This window comes from Panthera leo, chromosome C2 (genome assembly GCF_018350215.1).
Source record: "Panthera leo isolate Ple1 chromosome C2, P.leo_Ple1_pat1.1, whole genome shotgun sequence".
Classification (NCBI taxonomy): domain Eukaryota; kingdom Metazoa; phylum Chordata; class Mammalia; order Carnivora; family Felidae; genus Panthera; species Panthera leo.
The window spans coordinates 121,599,900-121,625,929 of record NC_056687.1 but is presented as its reverse complement, the minus strand read 5'-3'; the positions used below and the strand labels follow the sequence as shown (position 1 = coordinate 121,625,929).

At 36.6% G+C, this 26,030-nt stretch overlaps 1 protein-coding gene across 2 annotated transcripts in view; it reads left to right on the top strand.

Annotated features, from left to right (window-relative positions):
* The window catches only part of RASA2 (RAS p21 protein activator 2), a 122,205-nt gene that overhangs the window by 89,251 nt on the left and 6,924 nt on the right, over window positions 1-26,030 (top strand). Inside the window, exons 16-21 of one of the 2 annotated variants that reach the window (XM_042955823.1) lie at window positions 2,847-2,930; window positions 3,562-3,639; window positions 7,265-7,338; window positions 7,877-7,983; window positions 24,507-24,589; window positions 25,822-26,030. In XM_042955823.1, the coding sequence (XP_042811757.1) occupies window positions 2,847-2,930; window positions 3,562-3,639; window positions 7,265-7,338; window positions 7,877-7,983; window positions 24,507-24,589; window positions 25,822-26,030 (635 nt within the window). Of the gene's footprint in view, window positions 1-2,846; window positions 2,931-3,561; window positions 3,640-7,264; window positions 7,339-7,876; window positions 7,987-24,506; window positions 24,590-25,821 lie in introns of both variants that reach the window. The other variant, XM_042955822.1, reaches the window with a different exon arrangement.

Below are 26,030 nucleotides of genomic sequence, written 5' to 3'. Positions count from 1 at the left end.
GCTGATTGATTTTAACCCTTTATGTTCTATTTTATAATCTTATCTAATTGCTTTCATTGCTAATTTGTGTAGCAAGTAATAGTCATAGCCAACATTTACTTAGGGCTTTGTACTAGGCCTTCTTCTAAGTACTTTGTGTTTTAACTTACTTAGTCCTCCCTGTAAGGTCAATTCTATTATCATCCCCATTGACAGATAAGAAAATTGCAATTGAGTAATTTCTCCATGGTCACACAGCTGATGAAATAGGATTTGATCTCACTCAATTTGAACTGAATTAGACTGGAATGCTGTCGTCTCCTTCAATCTTCCCAGTCTTTGAGCTCACCCCTGTTCTTTCCTGCCGCAAGGGCACTTAAGGTGTTCTAACACCTATAATGTAGCACACACTGGTGCTCAATGCTGATGATGTGGTGATGAGGAAGACACTCTCTGCCCTTAGAAAACTTCACTAATACAGGGTAGGGAAGGCACAGGGGTTTTAGAGTTAAACTGGGCTTTGAAGGCCACCCTTCCTGTTCACAGTTGCATGACATTGCCCACTCACTCATTTAACTCTGAGAACTGAGTAGAACCTTGCTGCTGTTGCAGCAGCACACCCTTTCTTGCCAAAGGACAAACAGGCTGTGAGTAGCTGCAGCAGAGAGTGGGTCAGTGTCCTTTCGTTCACAGGACTGTCCTTTCTCCGGCCTTGTTACTAAAGCTGTGCAGAATTCTAGGCCACAAAAAGTTAGCAGCGGCATTCTGGGTATAAACAGAACTCCTACCTTTGAGTTTGTGACCCTCCCTTGTATTCAGACTTGGATTTGCATATTTCTGTAACAGATGTTGCAATAAAGTCCTTCTAACCACAAACTTTGTATTTTGGGTCACTTTTCCAATCAGTGTGCTAGAAGGACTGGTTCATACTGTATCATGTAACTTTATTTAGTTTGCTTTTAAATGTAAACTTATCCCCTCTTCTTAAGAACTTTCGTTCTAATTAGGAGAATAGGGCAAATACATAAGGTACATAATCTAAACTAGTACTTGATTAGTACCAAGGTAAGTAGTTTAGACAATTCATACTACAGAAGTTGAGAGCAAGGAGTAATCCCAGGGACCTCAGGGTGATGGAATTGTCAAGACTAGTATTGAAAGTTACAGAGTGGTTGGGGAGGGGAACCAGTTAAAGGTTGTTGGATTTACATTTAGAAGTTCTTCGAATTTTGAGAAGCCAGTTTTTGTAGAGTACAAGAAAATCAGATTGCAGAAGATTAAAAAATAGGTAAATGTAGTTTTTACATTTTAAAGCCATCGCATGGCTTAAAGATATACACAAATTTAAGCATGTACATTTGTATACATATACATGAATGAATATTCTTTTTTTTCTTTTTTAAGAGAGTGTGAGTTGGGGGCGGGGGGTGGGGAGAGAGAAAGAGAATCCCAAGCAGGCTCCACACTCAGCACAGAGCCTGATGCAGGGCTCAGTCCCATGACCCTAGGATCATGACCTGAGCCAAAATCAAGAGTCAGACGCTCAACCAACTGAGCCACCCAGGCACCCCTGAATAATTTTTTAAAAACACTAATTTTTGGGGACACCTGTGTGGCTCGGTTGAGCATCTGACTCTTGATTTTGGCTCAGGTCATGATCTCACAGATTTGAATTCGAGTCCCACATCAGGCTCTGTTCTGATGGTACGGAGCCTGCTTGGAATTCTCTCTCTCTATGCCCCTCCTCAACTCTTGCTCTCTCTCTCTCTCTCTCTCTCTCTCTCAAAATAAATAAATAAACTTAAAAAAAACAACAAATTTGAACAGGGAAGTCTTGATGAAATTCAGTTCAAATTCAGTTTATTAGCCATTGTTAAGAATCTTATATTCTTCAAAGGCAGAAAATTTTAGGGACCTTTTATACATATAATGGAATCTTACATGTTCTAGCTGAAATATTTCTGAATAACTATAAGGTGTGTAACTGTTTCATAAATATATCATAATGATCATATCCCAGATGCTCCATTTTTTTCCAGTTTGCCTTACATCTTGGTCGTCTCTTATCCTTCACATTCACTGTTATTTCCAGTGTGGGAATTCTAAAATATGGAGGAATGTAACCAAAAACCTAGAGCATTTCTGTATGTAAATTTTGATGGAAGATACTTGTTTATTTGAATCTCCAAAATAAAGATATTCTCTATGTGATAAGGAAATTGGTTATGCAGATACATGGTTTGGTGGAAACTCATTAGGTTATGTACATTTAAAATCTGGTGATTTCACTATATGTAAATTATACTTCAGTTTAAAAAAAAAAAGGAAGGAGACAAGGACTCATCAGGGAACTGTTTAATTAATTTTACTTATATTTACTTTTTTCTGGTAGACAGGCTAAAAAATAGCTTGGATAACAGATCCGGGTAGTTATCCTCTGCTAAGATCCTACATGAACCAGGTGACTTCTCATTTCCTAAGTTTAGTTAGGTCATTGCTTCCATGATGAAAATAATTGATTGTAGAAGCTATATCTGTTATTGAGTAGGATTAGAAGATGGGTGGAGTACAGAAAATTTGGAAACTGTCATTTTAAGTTCCAATGTAGAAAATGTAGACCTGCTTGACCTTTCAAGAGTGAGTGCAGTTTGTTAGGTAATCCAACCTGCCATGTTGTGCAAAGCAACATATACACTACTGGTGAGTTGTGCCCATCATAAGCTAGATTTTTACTACATTAGTGATTTGAATCAACATTTTTGAATCACTGTTTTAAAGCAACGTAGCCTATTCACTCTATTCTACCTTTTACACAAATTCTGTTTCCTAAAAACTTAACAGTTTTGTGTCTCTTTTACATTCTTTAGGATGCACAGACAATTAGAACATTAACTCTCATCTCAAAAACCATTCAAACATTGGGAAGCTGGGGAAGTCTGTCCAAAAGCAAGGTAAGTCTTTACATCTTCTGCTTTGTGGCCACACTTCTGTTGTTGCTTTTTTTTTTTTTTTTTTTTTTTCAAGTTTGAGAGAGAGAGAGACAGAGTGCAAGCACATGCATGAGCAGTTAGAGAGGCGGAGGGAGGGAGGGGGTGAGAGACAGACAGACAGACAGACAGACACTCTTAAGCAGGCTCCATACCTGAGCTGAAATCAAGAATCAGACGCTTAACCGACTAAGCCACCCAGGCGCCCCTGTATTCACACTTTTAAATGTTGTTATACCTTATCCCCCTCTCTCACTCATTCCCTTCCAAATTAAAATACACATACACAGATGCAGTAGCTGTCTTTTAGATGGCTGCTGTGTCTTAGTCATCTGTTAAAGAAGTTTCATTTAAACTAATATATCTAAGTGGAGGAGAGAGTCTAGTGAACAGATGTAAGAACCTCTATTGATCTGTTCGTGCCATATCATCTAATAGCTGTTGAAAGAAATCCCCCTCCAAGTCCTATAACTCTCTTGAAATATATGATTGATTCCTTTTAGGCCTTAATCCTCAGCTTAAAAATACAGTTCATTATATTCTTAGTTCTCTACTTAACATATGTGAATTCTGTGTGGTTTTTTTTTTTTCCTAGTCAAGTTTCAAAGAGACATTCATGTGTGAATTTTTCAAAATGTTTCAAGAAGAACGATATATTATAGCAGTTAAAAAGGTATGATTGTTTTACCCTGGGAATAGTAACATTTCTTATCATAATAGCATTGGGGAAATAGCATTTCATATTATTCCTAGAAGTTAACCCTCAGTTTAAAAAAATAATGTTTAAATTGTACATCAAATGTAGAAAAGCTATCTTTTTCTTCCTTTCTTCTCCCGTAAAAAACTATGGGATTTTTAGCTGTGGAAATACCTAAATGTTTAACAACAGCTGCTATTGCCAGTGTCTTAGTAACACAAATTAGTGTTACTAAGCTAGATTTAGTGTTTCTTACCAGCAGCACTATCGACAATTGGGTCAGATAATTCTTGATTATGAGGGGCTGTCTTGTGCCTCTGTAGGCTGTTTAGCAGTATCCTTGGCTTGTACCGATTAGACGCTGGTAGGATGCTCTTAGATTTGACAGTCAAAAATGTCTGTAAACATTGCCAAAGTTCTGTGAAGGACAAAATTGCTTCTGATTGAGAACCTCTGATCTAGGGATAAAGGCTTAGTATGATGCTTGTTGTATAGTAAAAAAATACATGAATTATCAACCATTTTATAAAATATAGTAGGCTTATGGTAGTAACTTAAGGCAAGTTACTGTAAATTAAAATGTACAGAAGACTACAGTATTTAATATCCTAACGTGAGGTTTATAACATACAAAAATTGCTGTACTTAGAAACTGATAATGTTTTGAAAGGATCTGTAATTCCTTGAGTCTTTTTTTTTTTTTTTTAAGCTTATTGATTTATTTTGGTGGGTGGGCAAAGAGAGAGGGAGAGAGAGAATCCCAAGCAGGCTCTGCACTGTCAACACAGAGCCCAACATGGGGCTTGATCTCACAAACCGTGAGATTATGACCTGAGTCAAAATTGAGTCAGATGCTTAACCAACTGAGCCACCCAGGCACCCAGATTTCTTGAGTCTTGAGTTCTAAATCATTCTAAATAAAATGTAGCATTATTGTAAAACCCTAAAATTTGTAAAGTTATTTTGAGGTAATCTAAACTTGGCTTGAAGGAAGTACTGTATTTTATTTATCACAATTTTGATTTAATGAATCAAAATTAGGCCAAATTTTGAAGATGTCACTCAATTTCTATAGCATGATTGATTCACAGTTGACTGCCAGGGGTCTATTTTGATGAAGTGTATGTTTGCACTTTTTTGTGTATGTGCTTAGAATTCTTATAGGGAGTCAGTAGATGAAAATGATGATTTTTTAAAAAATAAAACCAGTTGGAATTTTTCATCTAGAATTGTGCAAGTTCAATCAAAGTCTTTTTAAGCAATCACTGAAGGCTTTTGAGGAGAAAGGCTTTCAAAAGGATAGGCGGAGGAAAAACTGCCCTTTTATTTGTAGGACATTGTTGAAACATCTGTGGGACAGCGTAGGCAGACTTTTGTTGGCAAGATTATGATATACTGTCTTTTGTTTTAGGGTTGTTTTCCCACTTTTTTGACCTAGGTTATGGTAGCAGCTGATTTTTTTTTTTTTCCCTGATAAAATCAGAATGTGTAGAGTTGATAATGTCAGTGGAGAAAGTAGTTAAGAGTCCCAGGAGTTTAGCCTGTTCCTGATCTGTCTGTCCTGTGTCACCCACTCGCAGTCTCCTGGGCTATCACCATAATACATTTCCTATGTCAGATTTGGTTCTAGACTCCTAAACCAGCATAGGATATTTTGCCCTAATCTAAGTTTTCTTTATTATTTACTTACTAAGTCTGGATATATGCATTGCTAGAAATTGTAGAAGCCTCTGAAGCCCAGTTTCTCATTTTGTATTGGTGTACTATTCCCACAGAGTTTAGCAAGGGTAACCTGGATAGTTCTATAAACAGAGTGACCATATAATTTAGTGTGCAAACCTCGACACTTTAAAGAGTGAAAATGAACACTGTGGATAATGTTGGGATCACAGCTGTAGACAGGGATGGCCCTGAGCAAATACCTATATTCACCCTGCCTGTAGTCCATCTTAATTATTGTGTTTTCTTTCACTTGATATAATTGTATTTACCTCCTAGCTCCATATAAATATAACAAATACTAGATGTAATAATTGTCATAAGTAAATAATAAGTATTTTTCAAGTAAATAGATCAGTGCCTTCAGGCAAATACTGAGAAATGAAATATTTAAGTAAGTCTGTGACCAATTTAAGTAAGTCTGTGACTCCATTAGTGAACAGTCCCTCTTTTGAGAACTGGAGATAGGATAGGACACTTCTTTAGTTCCCTTGTGTACTTGTTCTGTATCACCACATATAAAGCAAAAGAAACTGTTCTTGTTCCTTTACTTACCAAGATTTCCTTCTTACATGCTAGAAGTAAACATTAGAAAAAATTATAAGTGTGGCTTCTGGTGGGCAGTCTATAGCCAGTCTTAAGAAAATATGACTGCCCACAATTCTACTTTAGATTAGGCATTTGTACCTCAGTGTTATCCCTATTGGAATGTAAGTTTTGTTTTTTTTGTTTTGTTTTGTTTTTTTGTCCCACGTGAGACAACATAGAACAGTATAAAGGAAAAAGCAAGCACTAAACAAGTAGGTAATTCATTTATGGGGCAAGATAGGATTCCTCTCTAAGAACAAGGATTGTTCCTTGAAATACTAATTTCTTTTTCCCATGAAGAGATGACCGCATGCCAGGAAGCTCTTGACCAGTCAGGGTAGCATATTCATGAAGCTAACTGCTCTTCACAGGGGTGGCCTGCCATTGCTAGAGATGGGTACTCCAATGTTCTTGAGCCACCATGTTCTCACATTCCCCCTAGGAAGTTTATAAATGGAGATTAGATTTCCAGGTTATTCCAGAGAACCCAGTTACACTTCAGTCATAATTATGGAGTACTATCTCTCCAGGCTAAAGTCAGTTATATGTAATAGAAGTTAGCAAAGTCTTTTCTATAAAAGAGTAAATATTCTTCTCTGCTTTTATTTTTGTTTTTGTTTTTACAGCCCTTTAAAAATATAAAAACTGTTCTTAACTCATAGGCCTTACAGAAACAGGCTGCAGGTTGAATGTGGCCCACTGAACCATAATTTGGTGATCCCTGACTTAAAATATAGGTTCACGATCCTATATCTAAAATCTTTGGGACCAGAAATATTTCAGAATTTTAAAAGATAATAGGTATATACTGTGTATTATATTACACCCTAGTGTGGCCCGGGGTAGCACCCCATAATCAAGCATACTATATAGTACAGTGTGTGAATATTCACAGTAAGTAGGATAAATACAGACTATTAATAGCCTTTGCTAGTTCAAGTTAAGTTGTACCCTCAAATGAGTTTTCTGTAAATCAAAAACAAAATAAAAACAACTCTTTTTATTCACAGCTTTATAGATTTCAGAGTCATAGTTTAGGGATCGTAGATTGAGCTATTTTTACAGAGAAATGTATTCTGAGTTTTAAGTAACTTGAGAATAAACTTTTTAAAATACGTAGCCAATGTGTAACTTAGGATTTCCTGTACAATTAAATATGTGTTTTGTTTTAGAAGTTATAATTATATGTATTCCTCAGTAAAGAACTTTACAATATTATTAGTGATATTTAAGATAACTGAATTTTTGATGTATGTTATCACAAAGTATAATTTTTGCCCATTTCCCTGTTTAGTTCTTGGATGAAATTTCATCTACTGAAACTAAAGAGTCCAGTGGTACGAGTGAGCCTGTGCACCTGAAAGAAGGGTAATTTAATGAATTTAGAGATTAAAGTCATGTGTCAGTATAGACGTTACGTAAGTACAAAAAGCAGGAGTCTGGAAGTGAGGAAATCCGGGTTTTGTTCCGTCTTAGAACTGCCTAAGTAACATCCATCAGGTAAGTTACAGTAGCATATGAACCTCATGCCAAATGGGCATGATTCCTTGTCCATACATTCCTCGAGTAGTTTTTCAAATAGAATGAAATTACAGGTATTAGAGTAGTACTTTGAAAACTTCAGTCTTGAAGTAGTGTTATCATTGGAAGTTAAAGGGAAACTTCAGGTGAGTTTGGCCCTTTTAGGTCTGAATAGCACAGTTATAAATATTAAATTAGTTAAAAACTTTATTCCCTTAGCACGGCCAAAATAAATGCAAAAGTTATGGATGACAAAGACATTTTCATATATGTAATACAATCTTACTCAGCCTTTCATGTCATTTAAAATCAAAGAACAATTCTTTGTTTTGGATGAACTACTTTAATATTTGTAGCTAAATTTTTACATCTGTTGTTTTGGCAGTGAGATGTATAAAAGAGCTCAGGGAAGAACTCGGATTGGGAAAAAGAATTTCAAGAAACGGTGGTTCTGCTTAACAAGCAGAGAGCTCACCTACCACAAACAGCCAGGTAGTTGTGTTTATGCTTTATTGTGGGGTCTTTTCCTGGTCCGCGGTGAAGATTTCTTTTTTGCTTAATGTAACTCCAGTGAACCTTTTCACTTTATTACTGTAGTTGATAGTTTCTCGCAGTGATGCATACACACTAAAGATATAGTAAATATTTGACAAATGACACCATGTAAATTCCATTTTTTTCCTCACATATGCTCTGTTGTCTAAAAAAAAAAAAAAAAAAAATCCCTGGTAAATCCCAGGATTCATCTAGAACTTGGAAATTTCTTTAACTCTCAGAGCCAAATTGGTAAGAATCAGTACTTAATAAATGAGAGTATTTCAGTGGTTTGCTGGATAACATCAGCCAGAGTTTTTCCACAGTCACACCACAGATTGTGATTCCTGTACAGATACCACATTCATTCTAGTCTTTTGGCCAAGCTAACTTCAAAATGGAAATTTTAGTGACTGACTTCCTGAGAAAGCACAAATGGGCTATTTGGATAAAGAAATCCATCTCTGAGGGATTCAGAGAAGCAAAGTTTGTCCTTCAGTGGACTGACACAGTGCTTAAAACCTCCACCTTTTAAGTTCATTCCCTTGGAGTCAAACATGATCCACAGAAGGCCATTAGCTCCTGCTGGTATCATAGCAAGAAGAACTTAATATCTAAATCATGGACCATATTCCATAGAACCCATTTATTCAAGGTGATCAGGATACAAAGAAATTTACTTAACCAAAAAGGCCAGTTAAAGGAAGAATCATTTTAAAACAGACAAAAATGTGCATACATATCTTAAATATTTACATATTTGTTTGCCAGATCTTCTGGTAGAGAACCAAGATCTTTTCTTTGAATATGGATCTATAGATTGGATTTCCCTTTGTCTTTATTTTGCAAATATACCTATACTGTATCAGTTTTCTGGTTGATTTCTCCAAAGTTTTTCCAAATTTAAATACTTGAAAAGTAATCCAAGTACAGAATTTTATTAGATTTCATGATAGTCACCCCTAATCTTTTACAGATGTCTCACCCCCATGTAAATCAGCTTTATTTATACAGGTGTGGGTCTCCTTTTTTGGTGTTTTTCAAAGCACTCACCTGATTTTCAAATAAACAATAAACCTCTTAGTAAGGGGCACTTATTTTGTCACTTTACATATATTTAAGTAAATTATAATTAGAACATGGAAAAATAGCTTAAACAGGTTTGAAAACAAACCCAACAGGGTTGGCAAACAAAACAGCCTAACCAGTGGAAACAATAGAGTACAGGCTTAATAGATAGTAACCTAGCAACCACAAGCATTCAGCATCCCATGAGCATCATTTGTTAATGTTTCACAAGGACATGGAGAGTCTCTGTTAATCCATTAGCTCTGTTAGGTAAAGATCTGTTCAGAGAGCTTCCGCTATAAATTCTGAAATGGTAAAACAAACAACAGCCGTAGGATACTTTCAAGAGAACGTAGATTCAGTTAAGTAGAATGGTTCTGTGGAGATTCTTAAAGAGTAAAGTGATAAGAAAACTTGTTTCATAATTCCTTATTATGGCTCAACCAGAATGACTACATATGACTAATTGTATTAGTAAGGTAGAAGAAACCAAAGGCATTTTTATTTGTCACCCACATAATTTGTTATGGCATATCAATAGTCAGTCATAATTTGTTATGGCATAAAGAGCAACACGTTACATCCTTAGCCTTGCAGACCATTTTTTAAGCTAAATATGTTTTGAATGTTTTAGAAGTTACAGCTTATGTTGAATACTAAGTAAATGTTCTCACATACATAGCAGCTTTGTAAAAAATAACTGTCATAATAAGCTAATTATGTTAGTACATTGAAATAAAATTTAAGGTAAGTTAGTTGTTCTCCATGAATAAATTAGCTATTTTTTCCTCATTTAAAGTATTTTCTAATCTAAACTAGTATTCTAAAGCCTTTTTTGGGTTTAGCCCTTTAAGAATCCGGTGATAGCTTTGGCCTCTTTCCTCCAGAAAAATACACATACAAACTGGACATAGAATTTTGCATATAATTTCAATGAGTCTGTAGATCCAGAGTTCATCTACGGTTCTTAAGAACCTCTGCTCTAGCTAGTGATCCTATGAGGACAAAATTCTATAGAATGATTAGGCTGCCGTAGGTATAAAATAGACACATAGAAATTACATTGTTTTCAGACCCTAAGAAATTTAACCTATTGGAATGACTTTGGAGGAATAAGCTCTCTTACATGAAGTTTAAAGATTATTTACCAAAGCGTACAGTTTTAAGCATCCATGCTTTTTGTTTTAACTATTTTGATGGATTTTTCCAAAATGTATTACATGCTTCCCTGCCTTCTAAAAAAGAATTCATTGAACGTAAGTGAACATTTTCTAGATGAGTTGCGGCTGCCATTGATAATATTAATTATTATGTAGTGCTTTGATTTAGTGATGTTTTCAGGGCCGCTTATGAGTGTGTGCAGCTGTTTACTCCCCAGCTAAAATGCCTTGGACTGCTGTGCTTTTTTGTGTTCCTGTGTTTGCTTTATATGGTTTTTCTCTATCCCTTTTATATTTAGGCTGTTACCTTAAATCTCTTGTGCTGTCAGTGAACCATAATGTAACATCACACTCCCACCTCCATCACTCAGCTCCATTTTTTACTACACATATACTTTGAGAAAACAGGTACTGTGTTTGTTAAAATTATGCTTAAAATTAAAAGGCTTTGATGGAAGACTTCAGGACTTTGCTCTCTGAAGAAAATGCATGGGCTTTGGATTTCTCTGGTTGTTCAGCAAATGTTTTGCTTACCTTTCTATTTCTTTGCTGTTTCTGGATAGCCAAGACTGCTAGTTCCACTTGTTATATGACTTTAGTGTGTGAAAGAATGCCTCCCAAATTTTCTGTAATATGGACACTAGTATTCTGAATCAAATATTTCTGCCACTTAGAATCAAACAGTAGTCTTTTCCCAATTTACTGGAAAAGGAATGAATAGAATTTTCTCAATTTTAAGGCTTTTTCCTAAGTAAGTTACTAAGTTTTTGATGCCTTTTTACATAAATGCTAACGAGATAGTATACAACTTATCTTCATTACAACTAGATTAATGAGACTGTATGACATTCAGCAATCAGTCATGATTATATTGACAGTTTTTTATGCACGTGTGCTTGTGATCTGGTTTTATATGCTATGTTGCAGTATAGTCATCTTCTATAAGTAGAAGTTTTTCTAGCTGTATACTGAAATCAGATGAGTTCTTGACCTTCCGGTCTCTTCCTTTTTCATCCAGCCATTCAGCTGCGCTTCACCAGACTAGCTGCTGCAGTTGCTTTAACTTGTGCTCTTTTACCTTCGTGCTTTTGCATGTGCTCTTCCTAGAAGTTCCCATCTTTCCTTCTTTACCTGTGTGATTTGTTGTCTTTTAAGCCTCAGATCCAGTATGAGCTCTTTATGGAAGTCATTTATAAGCTTCTAGACACTTCAGTTGAGCTTTTCCCTTATTGTGCTTTTTTAATCACCTTAGGAGTAACACCTGTCACACTGTGTGGTCCTTACTTTTGTCTGTCTCTTCCTCTAGTCTTTAAGAGCCTCTGTCGGGGGACCACATTTTTACTACCTTCATTAATACATGGAGTAAATGTTTTTAATAAATGGTGTTCTTCGAAGAATGCCATGTCTTACCATCTGAATTACGTTAAGAACCACTGCTCTTGGTTTCTAAAATTTCCACCAAGAATACTAATAATAGATTATTAGCAAATTCATCTCTGAAATTCCATCTTGTGTTCTCCAAACTTGATTAGATATTGTCCACTCTTGGAGACCTGATATACACAGATACATACAGCCTACACAACTTCCATGTGATATCAAATGTTCCAGTTCATATATCTGCAAACAATATAAAAGAAACTTAGATGGTGTTTTTTTTTTTAATCTTTATTTATTTTTGAGAGAGAGTGAGTGGGGGAGGTGCAGAAAGAGAGGGAGGCAGAGAATTCAAAGCAGGGTTCGTTCTAACAGCAGAGAGCCCGATGCAGGGCTCAAACTCACGAACCACAAGATCATGACCTGAGCCAAAGTCAGACGCTTAACCAACTGAACCACCCAGGCGCCCATACGTGGTGTTTTAAACATAAACCTCAATAATACATTTAGGTTGACTTGATTTTCACCTGTTCATGTTTTTACACTCAGGGTTCTGCAGTATTTTTTCTTTGATAGCTAATGAACACTTCATTGTTGCAGTCATACATTCATTCAATAAATATTTTATTGAGTGCCTACTGTGTGCCAGATCCTTGGCTCTGGAGAAAACAGTAGTGAATAAAGCATACCATAATGTTTGCCCTTATGGATTTTCATAGCTTAAAAGGGATAAATAAAAAAAATATGTATTATATTAGATGATTATAAATGAGATAGACAAAAATAAAGCAGGTAAAGAGAATAGAGGATGATAGGCTTATGAGGAGAGTTGCAGTATTAAAAAGTCTAGCCAGTGAGGGCTTCGCTAAGAAAATGACATTTTGAGCAAAGACCTAAAGATGATAAGAGAGTAAGTCAGGTGGAAATCTGGGTTAATAGTGATGCGTAGTTAACAGCAGCCAGTACAGAGGCCCTGAAACAGAAGCATGCCTAGAGTATTCAAGAGATAAGAGAAAGCTCTTCTGGTTAGTGGGGAAAGAAAACATAAAGGGGTAATCATAGGAACTTAGAACAAAGAGGTCATGGGGAAGCTAGATATGTTAGGGCTTTGTGAGCCATTCTAAAACTTTTACTCTGATTCAAAGATGGAAAGGCATTGGAGAGCTTTAAGGAGAGGAATTAACATTATTAGACTTATGTTTTAATAGGAGTAATCATTATGCCATATGGAGAACAGAATGAAAGGGGAAGGAGACTAGTTAAGAGGCTAGGGGGCAACTCAGTGGCTCAGTCAGTTAAGCATCCAACTCTTGATTTTGGCTCAGGTCATGATCTCATGCTTCGTTATATCATGTCCCATGTCAGGCTCTGTGCTGACAGTGCGGAGCCTGCTTGGGATTGTCTTTCCTCTCTTTATTTGCCCCTCCCTCACTCACACTCTTTCTCTCTCTCAAAAATAAGTAAACATTAAAAAAAAAAAAAAAGGGTATTGCAGTAATTCAGGGGAACAGAGATAATGGCTTGGACCAGTTGGTAGCAGTGGAGGTGATAAAAATGGATCACATTCTGGATCTTTTTGAATGATAGTACTCAGATGTTTTGCTAAAGAATGAGTTATCAAGAGTGAGAGAAAGGCAAGTCAAGGATAACTCCAAGGATTTGGGCTTGTACAACTACACTGATGAAGTTGCCTTTTTAGAAAATATACACATGAGTTCTCAATAGTGAAGAAACTTGTACAGCCATACCTCAGAGATATTGTGGGTTTGGTTCTAGACCACAACAATAAAGCTAGTTCACAATTAAGTGAGTCAAATGAGTTTTTTGGCTTCCCATTGTGTATAAATGTTATCTTTACACTCTACTGTGGTCTATTAAGTGTGCAATAGCATTATTTCTAAACAATGTACATACCTTAATTTAAAAATACTTCACTGCTTTATCCATTTATCAGTTGATGGGCATTTAGGCTCTTTCCATAATTTGGCTATTGTTGAAAGCACTGCTACAAACATTGGGGTACATGTGCCTCTAGGAATCAGCACTTCTGTATCCTTCAGATAAATTCCTCATAGTGCTATTATATATACAATGGAATATTACTTGACAATGAGAAAGAATGAAATCCTGCCATTTGCAGCAATGTGGATGGAACTGGAGGGTATTATGCTAAGTGAAATAAGTCAGTCAGAGAAAGACAGCGTATGTTATCACTCATATGTGGAACTTGAGAGACTTAACAGAAGACCATGGGAGAAGGAAAGGGGAAAAAATAGTTACAGAGAGGGAGGGAGGCAAACCATTAGAGACTCTTAAATACAGAAACAAGCTGAAGGTTGATGAGGAAGTGTGGGGGAGAGGGGAAAATGGGTGATGGGCATTGAGGAGGGCACTTGTTGGGATGAGCACTGGGTATTGTATGTAAGCAATAAATCACAGGAATCTACCCCCCAAACCAAGAGCACACTGTATATACTTTATGTCAGCCAACTTGACAGTAACTTAGATAGATAGATAGATAGATAGATAGATAGATAGATAGATAGAAAGAAAGAAAGAAAGAAAGAAAGAAAGAAAAAGAAAGAAAGAAAGAATTACTACCTCATTGCTAAGAATGAAATCTTGCGATTTGCGACAATGTAGATGGAGCCTGGGTTTATTATGCTAAACAAAATAAGTCAGAGAAAGACAAGTACCATATGATTTCACTCATATATGGAATTTAGGAAACAAAACATGAACATCTGGGAAGGGGATTAAAAAAGAGAGAGAGGGGAGCAAACCATAAGAGATTCTTAATATAAAGAACAAACTGAGGGTTGATGGAGGGAGGTGGGTGGGGTATGGGCTGAATGGGTGATGTATATTAAGGAGGACACCAGTTGTGTTTAGCACTGGGTGTTACATGTAAGTGATGAATCATTAAATTCTACTCCTGAAACCAATATCACACTGTATGTTAACCAACTAGAATTTTAAAATTTGGAAGAAAAAAGTTAAAAATAAAATTGACCAAAAAAGTTTTCATTGCTAAAAAATGCTAACAATCTTCTGAGCTTTCAGCCAGTCGTAATCTTTTTGCTGGTAGAGGATCTTGCCTCAGTGTTTGGCTGCTGACTTGATCAGGGTTAAAGTTGCTGAAGGCTGGGGTGGCTGTGGCAGTTTCATAAAATAAGACAACTGTGAAGTTTACCACATGACTTGACTCTTCATGAATGATTTCTCTGTTGCATGTGATGCTGTTTGATAGCACTTTGCCCACAGTAGAACTTCTTTCAAAATTGGAGTCAGCCTTCTCAAACTCTGCCTCTGCTTTATCAATTAAGGTTTATGTAATATTCTAAATCCTTTGTTGTCATTTCAGCAGTCTTCATGGCATCTTCACAGGAATAGATTCCATTTCAGGAAACAGCTTTCTTTGCTCCATAACAAGAAACTTCTCATCCATTAAAGTTTTGTCATGGAATTTAAAGTTTTATCATGAAATTACAGGAGGTCAGTCATAATCTTTAGGCTCTGCTTCTAATTCTCTTGCTCTTTCCAACACATCTGCAGTTGCTTCCTCCACTGAAGTATTGAACCCCTCAGTGTTACCAGTGAGGGCTGCAATCAACTTGTTTCTTCCAAACTCTTGTTAATGTTGATATTTTGACCTCTTGGCATGAACTGGGAATATCCTTAATAGCATCTAGAATGGTAAATCCTTTCCAGAAGGTTTTCAATTTATGTTGCCCAGATCCATCAGAGGAACCACTATGTATTTCTTAATAGCTATGTATTTCTTAAATGTCAAGACTTTAAAGTCAAAATTACTCTTTGATTCCTGGGCTGCAGAATGGATGTTGTGTTAGCAGCCATGAAACATTAGTCTCATTGTACATCCTCATCAGAGTATTTGGGTGATCAGGTACCTTGTAGTGAGCATTAATATTTTGTGAAAGGAATGTTTTTTTTCTAGCGGTCTCAACAGTGGGCTTAAAATATTTAGTAAACCATGTGGTATACAGATGTGCTGTCATCCTGGCTTTGTTGTTCCATTTATAGAGCATAGGCAGAGTAGATTTAGCATAATTTTTAAGGGCCCCAAGATTTTTGGAATGGTAAATGAGCATTGGCTTCAACTTAAAGTCAGCTACATTAGCTCCTAACAAGAGAGTGAACCTGTCTTGTGAAGCTTCGAAGCCAGGCATTGACTTCTCTCTAGATATGAAAGTCCTAGATGGCATTTTCTTCCAATATAAGACTGTTTTGTCTATACTGAAAATTTTGTTTAGTGTAGTTACCTTTATCAATTACCTTAGCTAGATCTTCTAAGTAACTTGCTGCAGCTTCTACATCAGCACTTGTTGCTTCGCTTTGTACTTTTGTGTTATGGAAATGGCTTCTTTCCTTCTTTTTCTGCTAGCTGCAAACTTTTCTTGTGGAGCTTCCTCACTTCTGATAGCCTTCATAGAATTGGAAAGAGTTAGGACCTGGCTCTGGATTCGACTTTTGCTTAAAGGAATGTTGTAGCTGGTCTGATCATCTATCCCGACCACTCAAACTGTCTCCATATCATCAGTAAGGCTGTTGCAGTTTCTTCTCATTCATGTGTTCACTGCAGTGACACTTTTTATATTTCCTTCAAGAGCTTTTCTGTTGCATTCACAACTTGGCTGTTTGGCACAAGAGACCTAGCTTTGAGCCTGTCTTGGCTTTCAACATTCCTTCCTCACTAAGCTTAATAATTTCCAGCTTTTGATTTAAAGTGAGACGTACAACTGTTCCTTTCACTTGAACACTTAGAGGCCATTGTAGAGTTATTAATTGGCCTAATTTCAGTATTGTTAGGTCTTAGGGAATAGGGAGGCCCAAGGAGAGGGAGAGAGATAGGAGAATGGCTGGTTGGTGGAATAGTCAGAACGCACATAACATTTATCAATTAAGTTTGTTGTCTTATGTGGGCATAGTTTGTGGCACCCCAGGAGAATTACGGTAGTAACATCAAAGATCACTTATCACCATAACAAATACAATAATAATGGCAAGGTTTGACATACTATGAGAATTACCAGAATGTGACACAGACACGAGGAGAACAGATGCTGTTGGAAAAATGGTACCAATGGGCTTGCTTGATACAGGGTTGCCACAGACCTTCAATGTATAAAAAACACAGTATCTGTGAAGCACAATAAAAAAGCACACAATAAAATGATGTCAGTCTTAGACTCATTCTTTCATAGATAACAGATATAAACTTGGAAGAATATATAAAACAACTCTCTGAAGGATTTGACCCTCAAAAACTGGGAGCCATGATGGAATATATGATTATATGGCTTTTCTCTCTGAAAGCACTCCTGGCCAGTGCAATGGGAGATGGCTGAAATTCAAGCAGAAAGCCACAGTTTTGTTGGCTTGAGGTATCGAAAGATACAGTTCAGGACTGCCAGAGGAGCTGGAAATTGAGGAGAAGAAAAAAAAAAAAAAAAAAAAAAAAAAGGATGAGCCTTCCACTCTGTATATGAACTCCCATGAAATCCTTGGCTGACTCTTCAACTGCTTCTGCATTGGGGAACTTCAAAGAAGTTACTGAAAAGCAGTAACAGGAAAGATTTAAAAATATGAACAGATTTCAGTTTCTTTCCTCAGGAGAAACAGTTTGGGATTTTAGATGGGCTTAAACACACTGAGGTTTTCATTGAAATATCAAAAGGGCAGTGACTCAGCAGTGAAGACTGTGTCCTAAGATTCAGAATAAAATATAAAACCAAGCCTCAGAGCAATCAACTAATGTAACTGTACAAGGGAAGGTAACTGAATCCACCTTCTCTACAATGTGTCATTCATAATGTCCAGTATACAATGAAACGTTAACATGTTTGAGAAGAAACAGTAAAATAGGACACATAGCTAAGAGAAAAAGGAATCATTATAAGTAGACCCCTATGGGATGCCTGGCTAGCTCAGTCGGTTAAGCATCCAACTTCAGCTCCAGTCACGACCTCGTGAGTTTGAGCCCCACATCAGTCTGTGTTGACAGCTCCGAGCCTAGAGCCTGCTTCAGATTCAGAGTCTATGTCTCCCTCTCTCTCTGCCCTGCCCCCCCACCCCCACTCTCTCTCTGTCTCTCTCAAAAAATGAAGAAACATTAAACTAAGAAGTCCCCTATGTGGTTTATGTGTTGGAATTACAGACATGAACTTTAAAGGTATTGTAAGTACTTCAAGGACAATGTAAGACAGTTAAGAGTAAAGAAATGAGGGATTTCAGTAAAAGAAAACAATAGAAACTTAAAAGGAATCAGATGGAAATCTAGAAGTGAAATATTTCAACTGAAATATTGAAGAAGAAAGGTTCAGGAAACTTGAAGATAGATTAGTAGAAATTATCCAATCTAGGAACACAGGGAAAAAAGTCTGGAAGTGAAAAAAACAGTAGAACCTCAGTGGCTTTTGGAATAATATTTGGCAGTCTAGTAAATGCATGATTAATGTCAGGAGAGTAGAGAAAGAGTAGAGCAGAAAAATTATTTGAAGAAATAATGGCCTAAATTTTCCTGAATTTGGTGAAAAAATTTATTTTACAGATCTAAGAATCTCCCTGAACTCCAAACCTGATAAATATAAAGAAAATCACACTTAGGCCTATATAGTAATTAAACCAGAGATATATAGAAAATCTCAAAAGCAGAACAGAAGACAGAGTGCATGCAGGAGAACAACAGTACAGTTGACAGCTAACTTCTCATAAGAAGCAACTAAAGCCAAAAGACAATGGAATAATAACCTCTTTAAAGTGCTGGAGAAAAAAAGCTCTCAACCTAGAATCCTAGTGAAAATTTCCTTTATTTTTTTAAAATGTTTATTTGTTTTTGAGAGAGAGTGCACACGAGCAGGGGAGGGGCAGAGAGAAGTGGGGACAGAGACTCCAAAACAGGCTCTCTGCTGACAGCAGGCAGCCCAATGTGGGGCTCATACTCAAACCATGAGATCATGACCTGAGCTGAAGTCGGACGCTTAACCAATTGAGCCACTCAGGTGCCCCGAAAATTTCCTTTAAAAATGAAAATATCCTTTAGGGTAGATGAAAGCCAGGAGACTCCATTGCAAACAGGTTTGTATTGTAGGAATGCTAAAGGAAAATTTTCAGGCTGAAGCGAAATAACACCGCATAGAAACTTAGATGTGCAAGAAGGAATGAAGAGCATTGGAAATGGTAAATATGTAGGTAAATGTAAGAATGTCTTTTCTCTTTTCTCAATTTCTTTAAAAAACAACTGTTTATGGACACCTAGGTGGCTCAGTCAGTTACGTGTCTGACTCTTAATTTCGGCTCAGATCATGATCTCGTGGTTCATGAGATCAAGCCCCATGGAGCCTGTTTGGGATGCTCTCTCCCCTTTTTCTCTGCCCCTTTCCCCACCCACTCATGCTCTCTCTCAAAATGAATAAATAAAAAGCAATTGTTTAATGCAAAATTTATAACACTGAATTACTCAGTTTATAACAAATCTTGATATAGGACAGGAGTAGCAGAAAGGAAAGGGATAGACTAAATTATTGCAAGGATTTTGTATTTTATGTGAAATGACAACATAGTTTTAAGTAGACTGTAATGAATTAAGGCTGTATATTATAATCTCTAGAACAAAAACCTTTTTTAAAAAAAGTATAGCCCACCCCTTCTCCCTTACCCAAAAAGTAAATAAGCAAATATGGCAGGAGAGGAAGAACAATGGAGCAAAAATCAGATGGAGTAGATAGAAAACAAAATGAAACAAAAAATAGCAAAATGATAGCTTAAACACAGCCTTATCAATAATTACAATAAATGTAACATATTCAATATCAGGAGCAAAGCAAAGATTATCTACTTTTCTCAATTCTATTCAACATTGTGCTGTAATAAGATTGTACAACACAATGAGATTGTAATGTAGTAAGGCCAAAAAAAAAGGAAGGGAAAGAAGGCAGGGGCACCTGAGTGGCTCACTCAGTTAAATGTCCAGCTCTTGATTTTGGCTCAGGTCATGATCTCACAGTTAATGAGTTTGAGACCCATGTCAGGCTGACAATGTAGAGCATGCTTCGGATTCTGTCTCCCTCTCTCTGCCTCTCCCCCACTGGTGTGCTCATGCTTGCGTGCTCTCGCTCTCTCTCTCTCTCTCTCAAAAATGTTTTAAAAATTTTTTTAAAGGAGAAAATGGGGTGGGTGGGTGTTTCAGTCGGTTAAGCATCCAACTTTGGCTCAGGTCATGATCTCACAGTTTGGTTTGTGGGTTCGAGCCCCATGTCAGACTTTGTGCTGACAGCTCAGAGCCTGGAACCTAATTCCGATTCTGTGTCTCCCTCTCTCTCTTCCCCCTCCGCTCGCACTCTGTCTCTCTGTCTCTGTCTCTCAAAAAAGAAATAAACATTAAAATAAAAGGCATACATAGGATAGCCTAAGGAATCTTCAAAACAAATACTTGAACCAATAAGTGGAGGCCTTGAGATACAAGATTCATATATATAAACCAATTGTATTTCTATAAACCAGAAGGAAACTGCTAGAAAATGAAATCTTTAAAATACCATTTACAGGGGCGTCTGGGTGGCTCAATTGGTTAAGCGTTGGACTCTTGGTTTTGGCTCAGGTCATGAATTCGAGCCCTACATCAGGTTGTGTGCTAACATCATGGAACCTGCTTAGAATTCTCTCTCTCCTTCTTTCTCTGCACTTCCCTCGCTTGCTCTCTCTGCCTCTCTCAAAATGAATAAATAAAACTTAAAAAAAATTTTTTTAATAAAAAAATACCATTTACAGTAGCAGCTCCCCTCCTCCCCCCCCAAAAAAAACTATTTAGCAATAAATTTAACCTAAGAAGTACAAGACCTATGCACTGAAAACAACAGAACATTACTGAGATAAAATAAAGAAGACATAAAGGAGACCTACATCATGTTTGTGAACTGGAAGATTCAGTATTTTTTAAGAAGTCACTTCTCAAATTTACCTCTCCAATTCATCTTGATTTTAACACAGTGCTACTCCAAATCTCAGCAAGCTTTTTTTTGTCATATTCACAAAGTTGTAAGATCACTAATTCTGGGGCATTTTCATCACCCCAGAAGGAAACTCTATGCCCATTAGAAGTCACTCATCATTCCTCCCTTCTCCCAGCTCCTAACAACTATCTGTTTACTTTCTGTGTCTATGGATTTGCCTGTGCTGGGGATTTCATATAAATGGACTCATAAAATATATAACCTTTTGTGACTGACTTTTTTCACTTAGCATAATGTTTTCTAAGCTCATCAATGATCTAGGCTGAGTCAGTGCTTTATTCCTTTTATGACTAAATCCATTGTATGGATATAAGCCAAATCTTGTTTATCCATTAATAAGTTGGACATTTAGATTGTTCCCAATTTTTTACTATTATGAGCAATTCTGCTGTGAACATTTGTATGGACATATGTTTTTTATTCTCTTGGGTGTGTGTATACCTAGAGATGGAATTGATGAGTCATATGGTAACTCTTTTTGGTAGAAATAATGGAGATTTTAACTGAAACCGGGTTTCATTCATCTAATAGGGAAACTTAATGCACTAACATTTATTACGATTATTATGATTACTGCTTTGTTTTGTGCTTTCTGTTTACTAGGCTTTTCTGTTTATTGGGTTTATTTTCCTTTTCCTGCCTTTTTATTGTAATAATCAGTCCCATGCACGTTCTCGATTGCGTGCTCGTACACTCTGTCTCATGAGAGAATTTGGGCATCATATTTCAACTCTGCAGTTGTTAACAGACAAATTTAAACTTCCATGTTTATCTTAATGTCTACAGTTAATCAAAGTCCCCACTCAGGAAAAGAACCGTAGGATGCTTTCAATTCATTATTTTCCCAAACTAATGGGAAAGCTAATGACTCCCTAATGAAGTCATCCAAAATGTAATACTAGGTTCTCATTTTTCTTTTAACTTTATATGTTACATTTTAATGATTTTCTATCCATGCTTAACAGTTTTGCTGATTTCTTTACCCAGCAATATTTCTTGCATAACATATTTGCCTTTTCCTGCATTTATTTTTTATTTTGCAGGAGTGCTTCCTCAAAGAATTATTTCAATAGGCTTATGGCTGATAATTGTTCTGGGTCTTTGCGCATTAAAAAACCATGTATTTTACCCTTACTCTTCAATGATAGTGAGACTGGATTTAAAATTTTCCCTCAGAACTTGGAAGATACTACTTAATGGTTTCCTAGTTTACATTTTTGCTGGTGAGAATTTTGATATCAATCTGATTCTGTCTTGATTCTTCTCCCTAGAAACTTTTAGGACTTTCTTTAGTCTTCAAGTTCTAATATTTGACTCCCTAGTATGAGGTAATGGTCTTTTTCTTTCCATCCTGCTCAGCACTTGGGTCCTTTCAATCTGAAGATTGCTATTTTTATCTCTGGGACATTTCCATTGGTAATTTTCTCCGGAACACTCTTTCCGTTCTGCTTCTGGAATTCTTATCAGGTATTGAAACTTCTAAATCTGTCCATCATGGCTCTTCTTTTAATTTTTTGTGTCTTTGTTCTTTTGTACTGTATTTTTGGAGAGCCCTCAGTGAAATCTCCTCTTTTACTAATTCAACTTGCAATTCATTTCAGTTACTATTGCTAACTATGAAGTTAACTCTAACGACATCATGATAGTATGTGTGCCTGGGAGCAATGTGTTTTCTCTACAAATGCTGTTATAGTTTGCCCAGAAATGAACAAATCCAGCAATTAATTCCAGGGTGTGTGAATGCTTTATGTATAAAATAAAGATAGAAACTTCCTGCAAAAATATAAAATTATCTGGAATTTCTATGGTGCTACTCCATGTAGATCAGTACCCAAAGGAAATTTATTATACCCTTCATTTCCTTAAATGTTATCCTCTTTGTTGCGTCTGTGTGTCTCCTTCAGGGTGCTGATTTTCCTCATTGTTTGGTGATCTTTGTGGTGATTTGCTCATCTTTATGTTTTTACAGTCTGTTCACCTGCTTGAGTGTTCAGTAGCCTCCTGCCAATGATTGTGAGGGAAGTACAGGACAAGCTGCCAAGGGGCAAGGCTGCTGGTGCTTGTCTTCTGGTGTGGATGCTCTCCTTCCCTCTGAGGGTCAGCGACTACCTGTGACATAGTACTGTGGTTGCAGCCCCAGTAGGCATCATTACTGCTAGAGCCTGGAACATGCACCCCTGTTGACTGCTGCTTAGTACAGTCTGAGGGAGGGGGAGCTCTCCCAGATGCAGCTTACCTATTAATCATCTCCATGTGTGTCTGAGTGTGTGTGTGTGTGTGTGTGTGTGTGTGTCCATCCTTGTGTCTCCAGTCCCCAGCTGTCTGTGTCCCTTGACTCTGGCTTGAAGCTCTCTTCTAACTACTACTTTTGCAGATGTCTTTTCCTTCATCTGGTTCCGGCTGTGGCTTCCTTCAGTTTACTCTTCCCTCCCACTCCCTCCCCCCCGCTGCCATAAATTTGATCTTGTCTGCTTCCAGGAAACTGCTGATAGTCTTTTCTTATTTTTCTCTTGCACTTATGATTTGTATTTGTTGAATTTAAATGTTTTCTGAGAAAAGTTTTCCTTAACTACCCAATTTAATTAAGTCACTTCCCAATTGCTTTCTAGTATATCACCTCAGGTTATTTTCATTGTAACATTTATCTCGACCTAATATTTGTCTTTTACCAGTCTTTCTAGACCTAAGCGCAAACTTCATTAGGGGTCTTAGATATTCTGTTTACTACTGTATCCAAAGTGGTTAGAACAGTGTCTGGTATATAGTAGGCATTAAATGTATGATAGTTGAATTAAGTAACTTTATCTTTTTAAAAAAATGTTACATCACATCTGCTTGAATTACACAAATTTTAGATTTTACACCAGCAACCAGGCTTAACAAATATTTTAGGTTAACCTCTCTGCAAATATTTTAGGTTAACCTTTATTAACCAAATAACTGTCTTTGATTAGAAAGCTGTACATTAATCCATGGACCAGTACAAAGTGTAAAGGTCTTAACCTCCAGCACTTAAATACATATGTCATTAAACTCTGTGAGAATAAAAGCAAAGCTTTGATTTTACTAAGACCAACATTACAGAATGGCCAGGAAAAGTCATAACTATATTTGCTTATAGTTTCTATAAATATATGAGATACTGTCTATTCTGGTAAATTATAAATCGAAATACATCATATCATCATGATATGTTATAATGGAGCTCCTTTAGCAAACTCAGATTTCCAAATTCTTAAATTAAGTGAAGGATTCACTGTTCCAAATAAAAACTTTACTCTTGTTCCCTATATCTCTTAGAGTAAATTTGGTAGTTCTAGTCATCTGACCAGCCAGTATATGATAGTGATGAACAATTTTTCAATTTCAATCATAGTTTTCAGGGTCAACCCCTTAAATATTACACTATTAAAACAGAAAAATCTACTTAGGAACAGTCTGAGTCACTCCTTATGTGAGAACTCCCTGAAAGAAAATTCCATGTCTGGGCAAGTTTTGAGCAGGCCTCTACTGCTAAGTATAATATTTTTTCAGCCCCCATATAATTGTTTCAAAAGATAGTAACATTTCAATTTTCTACATTGAGATCAAATTTCTTCCCACATTTTTCCGTAAAAATTTTTTAAACTTTATGTTGAAAAAAGTAAAGAGGAAGTCACTTTATAGAAAACAAGCAAAATTCATCTGTTCCATAAAACAAAGAATACTTAAATGTGTATCATTCAGAAATCTTCAGATTATATTCCTGCTATGACGAGATGAGCTTAAACTTCACAGATTTAACCTCTCACATAATTCTGATGGAAATTATTTTAATCTTGTTCTACTTTTATTAATAATTTAGGCAAAGATGCAATTTATACAATTCCAGTGAAAAACATTCTTGCTGTAGAAAAACTGGAAGAGAGCTCTTTCAACAAGAAAAATGTAAGTTACATAAATATTATTTTTAAAGTTTTAAATGTATTGGTTGAAAATTTTTAAGAGATTGTTTTTATATTTGCCATTAATCATTAGTATTTTATAATTGCTGGCTAGAACTGTGTCTTAAAATTGTCCATTATTGCTCCTGAAACTAATGGAACATCATGTGTCCATTGTATTCAAATAAAAAACATTTTTTAAGGTTTATCTTTTAGAGAGAGTACAAGCGAGTGAGGGGCCAAAAGAGAGGAAGAGAGAGGATCCCAAGCAGACTCTGCACTGGAAGTGCAGAGCCTGATGCAGGGCTCAAACTCACGAACTCTGAGATCACTACCTAAGCCAAAATCAAGAGTTGGACACAACCGACTGAGCCACCCAGGCGCCCCAAATAAAAAATATTTTTAAATAAATAAATTGTCCATTATTGTTGATGCCTTATATAGTCTGTCTAGCCTATTAAAGGTACTTTCTCAGTACGTGCCTAATCTGACCTCTCAACTTGACATTCAAGTCTTTTTTTTTTTTTTTTTTTTACATTCAAGTCTTTAATAATATAGTCCCAACCAATCTGTGCAATCTTATCTCCTGCGACCACTCAGGATATACTGTGTACTCAAACCAGTCAGGATGATTTCCTGTTTCTCTGTATTTCCCCACTGCTTTGTCCTTAGTCATACTTTTTCCTCCATCTGCATTTCCCTCCCTTTATTAGTGTTTATATGATAGAGTCCATTCTTTGGACATGTGTGGCTTCTAAAAATTATATTCTGTGGTACTACTTAGTACCACGTGACTCAGATTGTCCTTGGAACTCACTTACTTGAAAAGTAACCATTCATGGGGTGTCTGGGTGGCTCAGTCAGTTAAGTGTCTGCCTTCTGCTCAGGTCATGATCTCGTGGCTCGTGAGTTCGAGCCCCTCATTGGGCTCTATGCTGAGAGCTCAGAGCCTAGAGCCTACTTCAGATTCTGTGTCTGTCTGTCTCTCTCTCTTTCTCTCTCTGTCTCTCTGTCTCTCTCTGTCTCTCTCTGCCCCTCCCCTGCTCACACTCTCTCAAAAATAAATGAATGTTAAAAAAAATTATAAATAAAAAAAAGAAAATAACAATTCATAAGCTACCTGAATAGCAGTTATCTAGCCAAGCAAACTATATTTCTTTTACATAACTTTTTCTGTTTGTACTGTGTTGGTTTTTAGACTCTGTTACTAACTTTTTATCTTAATTGCTTATGAAGATGTTCCAAGTAATACATATGGAGAAACCGCTCTATGTCCAGGCAAATAATTGTGTAGAAGCTAATGAATGGATAGACGTACTCTGCAGGGTCAGCCGATGCAATCAGAACAGGCTCAGTTTTTATCATCCCTCTGCGTATCTCAATGGAAACTGGCTCTGCTGTCTGGAGACCAGTGAAAACGCTCTGGGCTGCAAGCCATGTACTGC